We start from the raw sequence: 16189 nt of genomic DNA, 5'->3' as shown, positions 1-16189 counted from the left end.
CCCAAGAAATTTTTCATGTTATGAATTAAAGACAAAAAATTTCTCGACGCAAGAATTTTTTCTAGCTCCAAAATACTTTTTTTTGCCCCAAGGAAATTTTTTCTTATCTCAAGAAATGTTTATTTTCAATTGATAATACAAAAAATTTCTTGGGTCAACTAAAAATTTTCTTAGGTCAAGTAAAATTTTTATGCCAAGAAATCATTTTTCTCTGTGTAAATGTAAGTTAAGATCAAATAATTTTTTTTTTTGTAAATTAAAATTATTTGATGTGAATTTATTCAAAAAAATTCTCCGAATCATTTATGGTAAAATTTAATTTAGTTAAGTAAAAATTCAATTGTTAATTATATATTCTAATAATTTTTTTTTCGTTTCTGTTTATAAATTAATTAATATACTTATTTTAATTTTACACTTCAATGCTTTTCTCAACGAAAATTTTATTCCATTAGATTATATACGAATGTAACGAACCTAAAGTCCATTCAGTCACTCATTTACATTTTAACTCACGAGAAAATGTTATAAAGTTTTCCACTACTCGTAATTTATTTTATATTTAAATCATCAAAGTAAATCGAAATAATATATAATTGTTAATTTATGTAATTTTTTTTTTTTATTGTTAACAGTACATTCAAAAAATAGAACAAAATACAATTTTAAGTAAAAATTATTGTGTAAAAAATAAATAAATTGAGTACAGAGTAAAAATATATTTTTTTTATTATTTACAATTTTTTTTTTTTACCCTTATCATTATTGTCGTATCCTAATTTATGAAAATCTTTTAAGACAACATTGAAGGATGCAGTGATCGCCCCCTGAACTTTCATCCGAGTTACTAAAAAAAAATTTATAATTTTATTATAATTTTGAATAAAAATTATAAAAAAAAATTTAATTAGAACTGTAATTAAAATTATTTATAAAATAATCATTAATATTTTTTTTTTTTTTTTTTTTAATTAAATTAAAATTGTAGAAGGAAAAGTTATTGATTAAATAATTTTTCACTCCAATTGTCAATCCCAAGAAAAACGAAATAACTGAGATAAAGAAATAGAACATATCCGTCTGTTTTATAATAATATCCGGTTTTTTACAGTTCTAATCTCCGATATTCAATAATTAATAATTCAATATTACATTCTCGACCAGAACCTGATGCTAGAATAGACGGCTCAATTAATTCGGGACGTTTTCCAGTAATCCATGCTGCAAAATGATGTAGCATCGATGAGGACTCGGGTACGTATATTGGAATTCTAAATAATTTCAAATAATAATTAATGAATACAGACTCATTCCGAGAAAAAATGATTTAAATCTACTTGGAGAAATTGTTTTTTTTTTTTTAATTTCATCCCACCCTGTGAAAAAAAAAAAAAGTTAAAAAGGCGATGGTGACTATTCTAAACTTGGAAACTTGACACAACGATTTACTCTTTTGAATGTTTCTTAAACTTTTGAAAATTAAAAGTATAAATTAATGATTGACTTGATACTATTAAAATATGGTCAAAGAAAAAAGTTCAGAAATAGTTCAAAATCAATTTTTTCTGGTCATATTTTGCACTGAAAAAAAAATGATAAAATTTATCATTTTTAATAAACTCAAAAAAAGTTTAGAAAAGAGTTTAAATAAATAAATGCCTTAAAAATAATTTTTACTTAAAAATTTTTGAGTTCTAATTTGAGGAAAATGGAAAAAAAAAAAAAAAAGTCTACGACACGTGGTGTTCCCAAGCGGTCACCCATCCAAGTACTAACCACGCTCAATGATGCTTGACTTCAGTGATCAGACGAGAACTGGTTTTTTTTTTTTTTTTTTTTTATAAAGAAGTTTATTTGCCTTATTTAATTACAAGTATTACAATAAATAAAAAAAAATATATATTGTTTAATTGGCTGCAAATAACTTAAAAAAATAGCCATTATTTGTATCCATGGATTTAAGGGGGTTGTTGGGCTCTTTGAGAGCAGCTGACAATCCTTGGGCTCATGTTAGAGATGTTTCTTTGATGGTTTATTGTTGTCTTTAAATGCTATGTCATTTAGGCTGATGATGTCGTTTTCGTTTAGTTTTAGTGCCATGATGTAAAAATATAATAATTTTATAAAAACTCATCTGGGCTTTTGGTCTTGTTAACGAGAACTGGTTTTTTCATCATGATGTGGCCGTAGACAATTACATTGGATTGTCTTGTACTTTATGTACACTTGCTATCAAATCATAATAACTTGGCGTAGAAATAGCATTTGCGGTCATTTTTGAACATTTAATACTTTATTTAATTAAGAAAAAATATAAAAACGTTCATTTATACCCAAAAAAAAACGGAGTAAGTTCAGGAGGTGTAAATGTTAGATCTAAATTATTAATTCCCGGGATTATTTTATAGATATAAAAAATTTTGAAATAACTCTACCTAGATTCGTGACGTCCTGATGTAAAAGGTATATGACAAACTCCATATCCTCTTATTACGTCATGCCCAAAAAAATCGAAACCATAAACTGAAATTACCAATTGTGGCCCTAAAATTTATTAAAATTTTTAAATTAAATTTTTTATTTTTTCCAGTGTTTTTATTTTGCTATTCAATATTTTATTAATTAAGCAAAAATCTACATGTTGCAATACTAAATAAACATACAATATATTTAATTTAAAGACAGATTAATTCATCAATTTGAAAACTAACTTTCTGAAATATTTATCGTTTAAATGTAGTTTAATTACTCTTGTAATACTATTAAAACTATTAAAGTAAAGTTTCATGAAAAAAAAATAAAGGAAATTAACGTAACGCTTCAGAAATTGTTAAATAATATATATATAAGACTTTCTGACTCTAACTAAAGCATTACTATCCTCGTAACAATAAAATTAAGTAATTAAATACAAAGTAAATTTACAAATTTAAAAAAAATACGAGTATTGCAATTTTTAACGTTAGTGAAAATAAAAAACTAATAAAATAAAAGAATTTGGCAGCAAAAGTAAAAAAAAGTGTAAATAATATAGTGCAGGAAGAATAAATATGTTTGTAAAATGCAGATAATGTAATGAAAGAAATGTATAGAGTTATAATTGTAATTGTACATTGCAGTAAAGTTTTATTTATTTATTTAAAAGGATTTGAATTTAATAAAATTGTAAGAAGAATTTAATATTATTAAAATAATTGTAATCCTAAGTAGCACAGTAGGCTTTTTGAGATTTATAAGATAGCAGTTGAGGCTGTTTTTTGATATCGATATGGCGCCAAAATGTTAACAAAATCAGAAATTAATGCCATGAAAAAAGATATCTTATTAAAAAACTTGACACAAGCGGTGGCGAAAAATTAATTTTAAATAAGTGAACGACGAATGAATCAGTATGACGTCAATTGAGATTTACTTTTTCAAAATTTGTCCTTTTAAAGACATCATAAATTTATCTCTGCTAATTGGGAAATCACGAGTAGAAACCCAAGTAGCGTATACTTGGCTTTGTGACGTTCACAAGATAGCATTTTTTTTACCTACCGATATGTCACTAAAATGTTGTCAAATTTATAAATTAGTGTCATCAGAAACAAAAATTTGATTAAAAGACTTGACATCAATGGTAGCAAAGAGCCAATTACAAATAAGACATCTAAACGACGTCAATTGAAATGACTTTTTTACGACGGGAAAAAGAAGACAAATTTTATTTATCTAAAAAAATTTGGCTTTAAGACATAAGAAAATTTGTCCTGTCCTTTTATAATGACATCTTAAAATTGTCTCTGTGCTACTTGGCTTTGTGACATCTATAAGATAGCAATTTTGAGGCTGTTTTCGACCTATCGACAAGGCACCAAAATATTGACAAAATCAGAAATGAATGTCATCAAAAATATCTGTTTCAAAAACTTGACACTGGCGGCAAAAATTTAATTTCAGATAATTCAGATAATTATCAAATAAGTCATCTAAACAATTTTTTAATTAAAATGACTTTTTTAAGACGGGAAAAAGAAGACGAATATTTTACGATTTACCTAAAAAAAATTTGAATTGAGACAAAATAAAATTTGTCGTCCTTTTCAAGGCATATTAAAGTCGTCTCTGTGCTACTTGGAAAATCACGAGCAGAAAATAAATTTTCGATCGTAAAGCACACTCTGATGCTTCGCATCATGAGTCGTGCAATTTTTTTTTAAATTATAAATTACTCTACATTATTTTTAGCGATTAAAATTTAACATTAAAATTAAACTTACAGCCATAGGGTGTTGTAGATTTAAAAGTAACATCCAAAGGAAAATTCCATGAAGTTAAACGTCTTGCATCATTACTGCACTTACTCATTTGCGTCAATCCTTCTTCAATACCCTGTTACGATTTCCACAAAATTATAAATACACATCAGCAGCATACACGGAAGTTTGTGCTCAACAATAAGAATTAAAGAAAAAAAATTCGCGCAAATTTCTCAAATAAATTTTTAAAAGATATATTCAAATATCGAATGCCATAAAAAAATGTTGAAATTAAGGTTGTGAAAAAAATATGTCAATAAGACAATTAGCAAGACCATCAGCAAGACAATTATCTTGCTCGTTGTCTTACTCGCGGTCTTGCTGCTTGTCTTGCTAGTGGTTTTGCTAGTTGTCTTATTGATATATTTTTTTCACAACCTTAATTTCAACATTTTTTTATGGCATTCGATATTTGAATATATCTTTTAATTTAATTCACATGAATTTGCTCGCGATCGTAAATTTGATACAGAGAAATTTGGGCAAATTCTTTTTTTTTATTCTTTTATTCTTATTGTTAAGCACAAACTTCTGTACCCTGCACATCAGTAATAAACAAAAAAAAACAAATATTATTTTTCTTACTCCGACAATATTCCATTCTGATCCATAGTGATAACCGTACTTACAATACGCGTTATCAATTTCGTAAAATTCTCCATACTCAATTGATCCAGTAGCACACACGTAAAACTCACCATCAACCATTTTTACTTTTTTTAAAAATAAGCAATTTAATTAATTAATTATTTTTTATTTTTTTAAGTTAATAAAATAATTAAAATAAATAAGACCACAAACTCGTTTGTAAAATGGGAAGATTTGTTTTGAAATATCAGTACCATAGCAACGAATTGTGTAAACACATGGACGGAAGCAGCAGGTGTGTAAAAAAAACAAACATTTTTTTTTTAAATGTATTTCCAAACATAATTTTATTTAAAATTAGGAGTCGTACAAGAGCTCTTATAAATATTTGAGCTGTTAAATTTATTCTTGTAGTGAGATGATAAATAATGTACAAGTTGATTTATTTTTTTAATTCTATAATTATAACAATGACTTTTTTTTTAAATTTAAAAACATGAGTTGGTATATTTCTTATATATACATAATTATACTGTCGACGTACGATTTTAATGATTAATAATTTAAAAAAAAAAAAAACAATTAATTATTTAGTTAATTTGTAAATGTCGGTAACGGGGCTGATGTTAAAGTACCGACATTTAAAAATTTAATAAATATCAAATTGTTCTTTTTTTAAATAAATACCAAAAAAGGAGAAAAAAATACTTGTCGTTTATTAAATATAAATAAAAATGGTAATTATTTGAGGTAAATATTGTCAGCTCAAGATAAAAATTCTTTTTGTAAAACGATTCATCATTGATTACCTCAAATACTTAAGTATCACATCCATCGTTATTTATATTTTTTTTTTATTTAATATTAATCTATTGCATAATTACGCATAATTATAATGCGATTTACAATACAATGGCATAATTTCATTCATAATTATTGACTACGTTGTGTCCTATCGTAGTGTATTAATCAATCACATATATATATAAATATATATATCATCGACTATTGTAAATGAACTGTATTCTTCACAGTGTATTATTATTATAAATTTTTACAGCTAAAGCAGCCTACGCACAATTGACTGCGTTAATATTTTCCAACAAAGATGTCAGCATTTACTTCTGCGTACATTATAAATAATTATCGCATGGTTGTTTATTTATTAATGTCCAGATGCAATTTCCTTCATACGATTTAATGCTGAGCCAGCTTTGAACCAACCGATTTGTTGTTCATTCAGAGTGTGGTTGAGCGTAATTGTCTCAACTTTGCCATCCTTATGTTTGATTTCAGCTTTTATTGGCTGTAATAATAAATAATAATAATTATAAGCATGTTGTAATAATAAAATATTTAATAATAGAAATGCGCTGACAGTTTCTTTAACAATAGGTGTTGTAATTAATACACGCAGATAAATTTTTAGTAAAAATTACCCAAAAAGTTGGGTACTGCGAGGACATAGATGTTCTACAGTGCCAAACTTTATGGGTAATTTTTACTCAAAAATTATCTGCGTGTAATTTTTGTACTTCGTCGATTTCCCAACTTTTTTCAAGTACTCAATTATTGAACATTAATTGTTAAGAAAATGAAAAATAATTAAGGCAATGTGATATACTACTCTTTCCTCCAATACACTATTTCTTAAGGGTCATTCATAAAATACTTCACGCTAAATTTTACAGACCCCCTCCCCCCCTTCGTCACATTTTCTGCGATCTCCCTGTCAATATTACCTCACAAATTAAAGACCCCCCCCCCCGTTATGACGGAAATATATACATAGAAATTAAACAATAAATACATAGAAATATTTATATATTTACAAATATGAAACGAATGACTTTCTATGGTAACAAAAAAATAAAATCGATGAAAAAATTTGAAAAATTGTTGATGAGCTGCGAACGTCAAGTTTCCTTAGACCCCCCGACCCCCCTGTCAAAGTAAACGACACCCCATCCTCCCCCATAAATGCGAAAGTATTTTATGAACGGCCCCTTATATTACTAATAATTATTTTAAAAAAACTTGAAAATCAAGAAAAAATTTTTAAAAAGTTAATAATAAATATGACATGTAAAAAAAAATTTGTTGTCTTGATATTTACATGTCATATTTATAATTAACTTTGTAAAAATTTTTATCTTGATTTTCAAGTTTTTTAAAAATAATTATCAGTAATATGAGTTATAGTGTAGTCCGCTTGTTATGAGTCCGTTGACTTATATTTCTATTGAAGCCATTCCCCCTCCATGTCTATGAAAATAATCATGTACGCACTGAATGCTTGTAAAGTAGGAGAAGTGTCAGTATGATGTCGACTGCTGGGAGAAGTGGGGGTACAGGGAAGTCTTAAAATTATATTCCCCTACGCCCCCGTAAGCGGGTTCATAACGCGACTAGACTGTATACCAGACTGTAATTAATGTTTAATAGTTGAGTACTGCCCAAGAAACTGTAAACTTATTTCTATTACATATAAAAAATGGATATGATTTGTAATAATTTAAACAATTAAATTTTAATTATATATACTCACTTTTCCTGGTGCGAGATCTTTTAGACCGAGTAAACTAATTTTGTCAGTCGGTTGAATTTTATCGTAATCACTGGCATTGGCGAAAGTTAATGGCAGAACACCTTGTTTTTTGAGATTTGTTTCGTGAATACGAGCAAAACTTTTGACAATTATTGCGCGGCCACCAAGATGACGAGGCTCAAGTGCTGCGTGCTCCCGAGATGATCCTTCTCCGTAGTTTTCATCACCGATTGCTACCCATCTAATGCCATTTTTCTTGTAGTGTCGTGCTACGTCAGGAACGGCACCCCATTCTCCATTCAATTGATTTTTAATTTTATTTACCTCGTTATTTTCAGAGTTGACTGCGCTGTAAAAATATCAAAAAATTATTCTTTTATTTCACTCATTAATAAATGCATTGAAATATAAAAAGTGAAAACAAAAATAAGCTTTAAAATATTTTGGTAAACAATAGAGGAAATTGATAGATAAATTTTTAATAATACCGCGTTACGTTTCCGTAAAATTTATTGAATCAATAAATATTTTTGGATTACTTTTATTGTTTATAAAGTCCAGGTTGGGCCCCATTGAGATGTCGATTATTCGATTTTTTATTATTTTTCGCGATTTAATTATTTTTATTCCCGATTCCAATTCCATATATTTATTATTTATGGGATCAGAAGTCAAAAATTACTTACAGTTGTCACCAATTAGGAGTGAAACGAATTTCGTTAAATAAAGTTCAGTAAAATCTTCATATCAATTTTGCAATTCGAATTTCCAAATTTTTTAGACTAAAATATATTCAACAAATTTTGTTTCTCTTACGTTACCCTTTTTTCAATTAATGCTTTAACTTTTTTTTCATTAATTACCAAAATTTTAATAACGTCATTACAATTGAAAGTTATTGCATATTTTTAAAAAGTGGGGGCACTGTCTGAAAATATCTTTAATGGAGGGTAATAAGCAAGCTGACAGATTCGGATTCAACAGATTACTCGTCTCTGCATGATGCTGAAATTAGCCGACGTCTAATAATTTTTTAATTCTTTTAAGAACGATAAATTTTAAAAGAAAAATATTTCAAAAAATTGCACCAACAGTTTTTTAAATTTTCTACATGTGCATATTTTTTATTTTCTTTTTTTTTTTAATTAAATTGTTGGAAAAAAAAGTCCGAAAATTGTCAAATGTCTGCTAATTTCAGGGTCACGTCTCTACTGAATCCTCCGACTAAACAACTTTTCTTTTCACACTACATTAATGATATATCAGAAAATTAATAATGTTGCGTCTCAGGTTCTTCATGGGAACGTCGAGGCAGTCCAATTCTCATCTACGAAGACTTTGTTTTGTCTACGGATAGACTGTGTCGATGTTCTAAAAATCTGTTCTACTAATCAGCGATATTTCCGTTCAGAGGATTATAAACAATAAAAATATTTAAATGAAAACTGATAAATTTTCAGTTTGTAACAACCGCATTACTATTATTAATTAAAATAATTAAATTACCCGATGAACATGTTGTTTGAGATGTTGTCAAGATGACCACGATATTTCAGCCAAGGTCCAGCAGCAGAGATGTGATCAGTTGTACATTTTCCTTTTACTTTAATAAGAACCGTCAGGTCAGTAAGATCTTTGCCATCCCATTTATCAAATGGTTCCAATAATTGTAATCGCTGTGACTTGGGATCAACATCAACTTTAATTTTACTACCATCAGCTGGTGGCGCATTGTAAGTGTCCATACCAGGATCGAATCCACGAGCCGGAAGTTCATCACCTAAAAAAAATAATTATTTATATTTTTTGTTCAAAATAATTTATTATTGCAATTAAATTTTATTTAAGTACCGAATGGATTATCTAAAAGGAATTCTTTTCCGTCAGCGCCCTTGAGTTTATCAGTAAGAGGATTGAAATCGAGACGTCCGGCGATAGAAAGAGCCGTAACGAGTTCAGGACTTGTTACAAACGCATGAGTTGCTGGATTGGCATCATTACGACCAGTGAAATTACGATTGTAAGAGGTGACAATAGTGTTCTTATCGCCTTTCTTGATATCTTGACGATCCCACTGACCGATGCAAGGCCCGCATGCGTTAGCCAACACAATACCACCAAATTCGCGAAGTGTTTGAGCCTAGAACGAATAAATAATAAATAATTAGTTTTTAATCTAAATCAAGTATGAAATGAATTTAAAAATAATTAACTTACAATACCGTCGCGCTCAATAGTGGCTCGAATTTGTTCAGATCCTGGTGTGACATTGAATGTTGACTTTGATTTAATACCATGTTTGAGCGCTTGTTTAGCAATATTAGCACATCGTCCCATATCTTCGTAAGAGCTGTTTGTACATGACCCAATTAGACCAACTTTTACTTCATTTGGCCATCCGTTTTTCTTGGCGGCTTCACCTAATAACAAAATAATTTAATTATTAAACTAAAATTATCATTTATTTTATATAAATAATACGAGTGTGCGAATAGTTCGAGCTTACGAATTATTCGTACAAAGAAAAAAAATTCTCGACTAAAAGTAAATATACTTCGAATCGATTAATTCAAATTTTTTTCATTATTTGTAAATTTGCGGATAATTCAAAAATTTTATTTTGTAAGACTTAAATTTGTAATATTTTGTTCTAATTATTCAAATTTTTGTCAGAGGTAAGTAGAACTCAAACACAAATTTACGAAAAAGTTATTTTTAGTCACTTGAGATACTAAGCTCTCCATTAAATAAAAAACGATCCTGAAGTTAGAAGACAATTAAAAATTTTCCAATTTTTGTTTTTTCACAGGGTGGCTACAAAGAAATGATTTCAAAATTCCCTAATATTTCTCGGTTTTCCAGTCAAGTTTTACACATTTTTCATTAGTATCATTAAGTTATTCAAAGTTTTAATTACATTTGCAAAGTCAATAATTAAATTTGAAGTTTAAATAATGCGAGAAAGCACAAAAAAAGTCAAAGTAAATTAACATGGCCTACTTTTGATTATTCAATGTTAAAAATATCTAAGTTCAAATATTTAATATACTGTAACTAAATATTATTTGTGTAAGTAATCATGAAATAATGTTAATAATCATTATTGTTTTATAGTCTTAGTAACTTCAAAAATTTCGTTATGTTCAATAAAAAGTGTCAGTTGATTTAACGATTAGGGTTTAGCTCTTTCAATGACTTCTTTGAATTTAATATAACTATTTTTAGTCAGTTACATTAACAATAAAATCGTTGAATTAACTACAAAATAGTTACTGCAATAAAATTTAATTGTTACATTAACTAAAACTGATTTTTCATTGTAACTAAGAAAAAAATTTGTCTCCGTATTTCACTATTTTTATGTAGTTGCAGTTACTGATTTTTTCTCTGAGTGTACAATTTGGCTTTTTTTTTTTTTGTTGTATGGCCATTTTCTTTCGAATTACAGCCTGTTAAAAATCTCTTAAAAATTCGGAATTTTTTTAACATCCCTTAATTTTGTGACTTATTGAGTGCATTATTGAGAAATGTTTAAATTTTTAACTGTCGCAATTAAATTCCCGGATACTTTTTTGAAATTCCCGGACATTTCCCTGATAATTCCCGACATCCCCGGTTTCCCCGATTTGTAGCCACCCTGTTTCAGCAAATAAATTACAAAAAAGAATACTAAAAATATGCATATGTAGAAAATTAAAAAAGCTATAGGTGCAATTTTTTGAAATATTTTTTTTTTGTAATTTATCGTTTCTAAAAAAAATCAAAAAATTATCAAACGTCGGCTAACTTGAGTATCATAATAAAAATTGAATATTTGAAAGCTGATCAGAATTTTCTCGATTCGAATCGAGTAATTTAAAAAGCTACAAATAATTTGAAAACTTTCAGATAATTCTACACCCCTAATAAATAAATATTTACCTAATTTAGAAATAGGATGTGCGAGATCAGGAGTGAATGGTCCATTGACATGTGGCTCGAGTGTAGATAGATCTAGCTCAATAACTTGATCATATTTAGCATTTGCATCAGCAGTCAACAAGCTGGTTCTAAACATATCTGCAGAGGCGGCGATATCAGCGCGATTTGTTGCTTTCAAATAATCTTGCATACGATAATTATATGGGAAAACAGATGTAGTAGCACCAATTTCAGCACCCATGTTACAAATTGTTGCCATTCCCGTACAACTTATACTATCGACACCTGGACCAAAGTATTCAACAATAGCACCAGTACCTCCCTTTACCGTAAGTATACCCGCGACTTTTAAAATAATGTCTTTAGGACTTGTCCAGCCTTTCAACTCTCCAGTCAATTTAACTCCAATCACCTTGGGGCACTTTAATTCCCATGGGATATTTGCCATTACATCTACTGCATCAGCACCACCAACTCCAATACAAAGACCACCAAGACCACCACCATTTGGCGTGTGGGAATCAGTACCAATCATCAACAAACCAGGGAAAGCATAATTTTCCAAGATAATTTGATGAATAATTCCTGATCCAGGATTCCAAAAACCTACTCCGTATTTAGCGCCAGCGGTTTGTAAGAAAGTGTATACTTCTTTGTTCATATCTTTAGCACGGCTCAAATCTTTTACTCCTCCTATTTGAGCTTCAATCAAGTGATCACAGTGGATTGTTGATGGTACAGCTACTTTAGGTAAACCTGTAACAAAAAATAATTTATAAAAATATTTAAATACTAAATAAATAATTTATTTACTTTTGATTATCAAATATTTTAATTAAAACTACAAGATATTTTTATATTCTCATATTTAATAAATTTAGTAGTGACACTCGAGCAGTCACGTCGGAACTGCAGGCTGCTCGTTATATGTAATTTCCAATATCCGTTAACTTATCTATCTTTTTTGTTATCTCACATCAATTAGGTAAATTGAATATAATTAATATCTACCATTTCTACTAATAATATATAAATAAATAAATAAATAAATAAAATTACCAGAGCTTATGAATTGTAACATGGCCATTTGGGCTGTAGCATCTTGCATGGCAACACGATCTGGTCGGAGTCTAAGATAACTGGTTCCTCGAACGATCTCTTGCTTCTCGGGTTCATCCAAGTGGGAATATAATACTTTTTCTGAGAGTGTTAAAGGGCGACCAAGCCTGTAAATAAAAACGAAAATATTAATATTTAAATCAATTTTATTAATAAATTATATTTTTTTGATAATCAATCAGTTGTTTTTTTAATTTTTTAATTTTGAACTTCCCGCTAAGAAAATTTAAAATTAAAAAAAAAAAAAAGGGAAGTTATTAGTTTAAATCGGTATCAGATCCTAAGAAGCTATTCTAAATATTTCCGGACGAACTTCCGGTCGTGTGTGTGTGTGTGTATGTGAATGTATGTGTGTAAACTTTTTTTGTCGGACGATATCTTTGGAACGAATCAACTGATTTGAATATTGTTTGCGGCAATCGAAAGGCCTCACTAAGACTTTGAACTGATTATATTGTTAAGTCGATCAGTTGAGTAGCTTACAAGTAAGATAAAAGACCCAGTACCCGATCAGGGAACTAGTACCCGATCACTCATGTATTTGTATATCTATATTTAGTAGAATTTAATAAATATAGATATACAAATATACATGGAGTAATCGGGTACTTGATATTTTACCTTAATACGAAAAATAAAAATTAAAAAAACTTTTTTTTAAAGTTTTTGTTGCCTAACTTGTAAATTACTTGACCGATTCATTTCTAAGACTTAATAAGTTCTTTCGTTTACTGCAGATCACGTGCAAATCAGCCGCGTTATTCCGAAGATATCGTCGGACAAAAATTACTTTTTTTTCAGCGAAATGTTTTTTTTTCGGTCCTATCGTCTTTTGACCTCAAAGAGCTCAAAAGTTTTCAGATAGTAACGTTTTCGAGCTCGAAAACAGCGGGAAGTTTTGGGGTCGGCCCACAGAGTCAACCGTTTTACAGATTATTTTTTTTTTTTTTATAACAACTGAATAAAACTTTACCGTTTCTTGACAACTTTTAAATTTTCGCTCAATTTGTCGTATGGAAGATAAGCTGTTTGATCGAATTTTGACATTGCTACCTTTGCGGCAGCAAAACTCAATGGGCTCATGCTGAAACATCTTTGCTGGATATCTGATGTTAATCCACAAATTTTCTGTAAAATAATATTCCATATTCATAAAATAATTCACCTATTTTATATTTTCATTATAAAATATAAATATTAAAAATTTGAAACTATTATTTTTAACTAAACGTCAAAAAACTGACAGCGAAATTTATTACCTATAACAATAATGTTTGTAATAATAAATACATATAAAAAATATATATATAATACAAATAATCTATAATTGAATAATAAATGTGACATGAATTTGTTTACAAAAATAAATTTAACTGCGTATGTAATAAAAATATTTGTTGTGATAAACATTCATTTTTATTCTTATCTCATTTCTTTAATTCTTGGCAAAGTGACATAAATGTTTAGTATATTTATTCATATATAGATAATATGAAATGTTATCTTTATAATCACTTATTATCTTACTGTCAATATTATTAAGCGTTTAAAAAATTACACCCAATCTACTGGGTTGTTTGCATTTAAATGGAGCTATAGTTTAAATTTTTGCTTATTATCTAATAATTTGCCAACTTTTTATTTGCAATATTTAATTATAAATAATAATTAATTCTAATTATTTTTATTTAATAATTTTATTGGCCCTGAGACATGTCCCCAAGGGGCGCAAATACAAAAGTATACAAATAGTGCAATAATATATAATTATATATTTATTTATATTGACTCTATAAAAATTAAAATATAAAAGATATTTGTTAATAATAATAATAAAAATATATTTATCTCATTCTAAGGAATGTAAAAGCTGTAAAAGACTGCAAAGTTGTACAAAGGGAAATAAAGTTTATTTAAATTTAAAAAAAAAGTTTAATAATAATAAATTTATGATACTGAAGATAGCCGACGTCCAATCATTTTCGGTTTTTTTTTTTTTAAATATATTATAAAAAAAAAATATTTAAAAAAATTGCACCGGTAGTTTTTTAAAATTTTCTACATGTGCATATTTTACGTACCTAAAGAACGGAACGTTTTTCGCGCAACGAAAATGAAAAAAAATTTTTCGATCGTAAAGCACGCTCTGATGCTTCGCATCATGAGTCGTGCAATATGTAATTTCACTGCTTAAGGGGTAGTTAGAAGTGGCCTGCAATTTTTAGCTGACATACTAGCGTAAATGCGAGACATTTCAAAAATTTAGATCCAGTAGATTTTTTACTTTTCGATTTGTTCTTTATTTTTGTCTCATCAAAAACGTTCCGATCTTCAGGTAGACCATATTTTTAATTGTTTTTTTTTTTTTTTGGAAATTAATGTTTGAAAAAAAAATCCGAAAATTTTTAATTGTCTGCTAACTTCAGGATCATATAAATTTAAAATGAACAGACAATTTCAAATTTCCGGATTTTTTTTTTCAACGAATAAATTACAAAAAAAAAAAAGTAAAAAAATATACATGTAGAAAACTTAAAAAACTATAGGTGCAATTTTTTTAAATATTTTTTTTTTCATAATTTAATGTTACAAAAAAAAAAAACCCAAAAAAGTTATTGGACGTCGGCTAACTTCAGCATCATAAACTTTAATGAATTTGAATGTAGCAGACATCAGACAAATTTAAAACTATAAAAAAACAGAGTAAATAATTAATGTTATTTATAAAAAATGCACTTATTAATTTCAAAATTTTTTAAATGCACATTTTTTAAAATTTTATTTGATTAATTATTTATTCTATTTATTAATAATTTTAAATTTGTCCGATGTCTGCTATATTTACACTCATAAATTTTATTATGATTATAAAAAAATTATTAAATAAAAAAGTAAAATGAAAATAAAAATATAGATTGACAGTAATGGAGTACAAAATACAAAAGAAATACATGCGCACTTAACAATGTCAGCATAACCTCATATCCTAAAAATTAGCGCAATATATATACAGGATAAAGTTATGTAAGCTTTTAAAAATATTTTTCTATTACGAGACACAAATTTTTTATTACAACAATATCAGATAATATATATTAATTTAAATATATCAATCTATTATTTAAATAAAATTAAATTTAAATAATTAAGTGACATATTTCAAACATTCAAATGACATTTGAACGTTTGAATTTTTTTTTTTTTTAATTAGACGTAAAATATAAAATTTCAAAATTAATAAATTAAAAACATCTATTTAATTGACGATAAAAAAATTAGTAAGTAAAAAAAAATTAATTGACCTAAATTTCAATAACAAAAAATTTATTTTTGACACATATTGAGGTCAGGGAATATATCCATTGAGTTTAGTTGGGTGTGAGATAATACGGATGATTTAAATAATTAAGGAAAATTATTATCAGAGTTACGTGAATTATGATATTGATATAAAAGAGAGGATAAAATATATCATGTGATGAATAATATAAATTATTTAATTTAAATAATCGCCTACCTGTGCCCGAAAAATTCTGGCGCAGTAAGACATTGTTGCAGAATTTGGTCTTCAACGACTGCACTCTTTAGTATAAATTAAAAGTTTGAGCGCACGCGCTTATATATATATATATTTTTTTTAATATAAATATAATAATTTGTTATCTCTAGTATGGCAGTCCTTCTCAAACTGGCCACCAGAGAACTGAAGTAA

General features: G+C 27.7%; 2 protein-coding genes across 2 annotated transcripts; both read right to left on the bottom strand.

Moving 5' to 3' along the window:
* Positions 1 to 323: 323 nt before the first annotated feature.
* On the bottom strand, positions 324 to 5128 carry LOC130664286 (B9 domain-containing protein 1). Its single transcript, XM_057464178.1, has 5 exons — positions 4887 to 5128; positions 4263 to 4374; positions 2436 to 2544; positions 1153 to 1271; positions 324 to 847 (listed from the first exon to the last, which is right to left on the bottom strand). Exons 1-5 carry the CDS (start codon positions 5007 to 5009, stop codon positions 735 to 737), a joined length of 576 nt encoding a protein of 191 aa, XP_057320161.1. The 5' UTR covers positions 5010 to 5128; the 3' UTR covers positions 324 to 734.
* A 323-nt stretch (positions 5129 to 5451) lies between these two features.
* Positions 5452 to 16186, bottom strand: LOC130662974 (probable aconitate hydratase, mitochondrial). The gene is made up of 9 exons (XM_057461974.1): positions 15995 to 16186; positions 13451 to 13605; positions 12418 to 12584; positions 11359 to 12114; positions 9655 to 9857; positions 9289 to 9577; positions 8944 to 9217; positions 7438 to 7786; positions 5452 to 6195 (listed from the first exon to the last, which is right to left on the bottom strand). Exons 1-9 carry the CDS (start codon positions 16025 to 16027, stop codon positions 6055 to 6057), a joined length of 2367 nt encoding a protein of 788 aa, XP_057317957.1. The 5' UTR covers positions 16028 to 16186; the 3' UTR covers positions 5452 to 6054.
* Between the last annotated feature and the right edge of the window lie 3 nt (positions 16187 to 16189).

Source organism: Microplitis mediator, chromosome 2, assembly GCF_029852145.1.
Source record: "Microplitis mediator isolate UGA2020A chromosome 2, iyMicMedi2.1, whole genome shotgun sequence".
NCBI lineage: Eukaryota > Metazoa > Arthropoda > Insecta > Hymenoptera > Braconidae > Microplitis > Microplitis mediator.
Note: the sequence above shows the minus strand (reverse complement) of the source record. Positions and strands in the feature narration are given on the sequence as shown.

Bases quoted from the DNA above. Each gene is read 5' to 3' on its own strand.
- LOC130664286 (XM_057464178.1), bottom strand. From the start codon at position 5,009: ATGGTTGATGGTGAGTTTTACGTGTGTGCTACTGGATCAATTGAGTAT. The intron at 1,272-2,435 runs GTAGAGTTATTT...GAAATTATTTAG, and splicing joins TCAGGACGTCACGAATCTAG to AATTCCAATATACGTACCCG. The intron at 848-1,152 runs GTAATATTGAAT...ATTTTTTTTTAG, and splicing joins ATCAGGTTCTGGTCGAGAAT to TAACTCGGATGAAAGTTCAG.
- LOC130662974 (XM_057461974.1), bottom strand. From the start codon at position 16,027: ATGTCTTACTGCGCCAGAATTTTTCGGGCACAG. The intron at 9,218-9,288 runs GTACTTAAATAA...TATTTTTTTTAG, and splicing joins CCTTTTAGATAATCCATTCG to GTGATGAACTTCCGGCTCGT. The intron at 6,196-7,437 runs GTGAGTATATAT...TTATTATTACAG, and splicing joins AAGATCTCGCACCAGGAAAA to CCAATAAAAGCTGAAATCAA.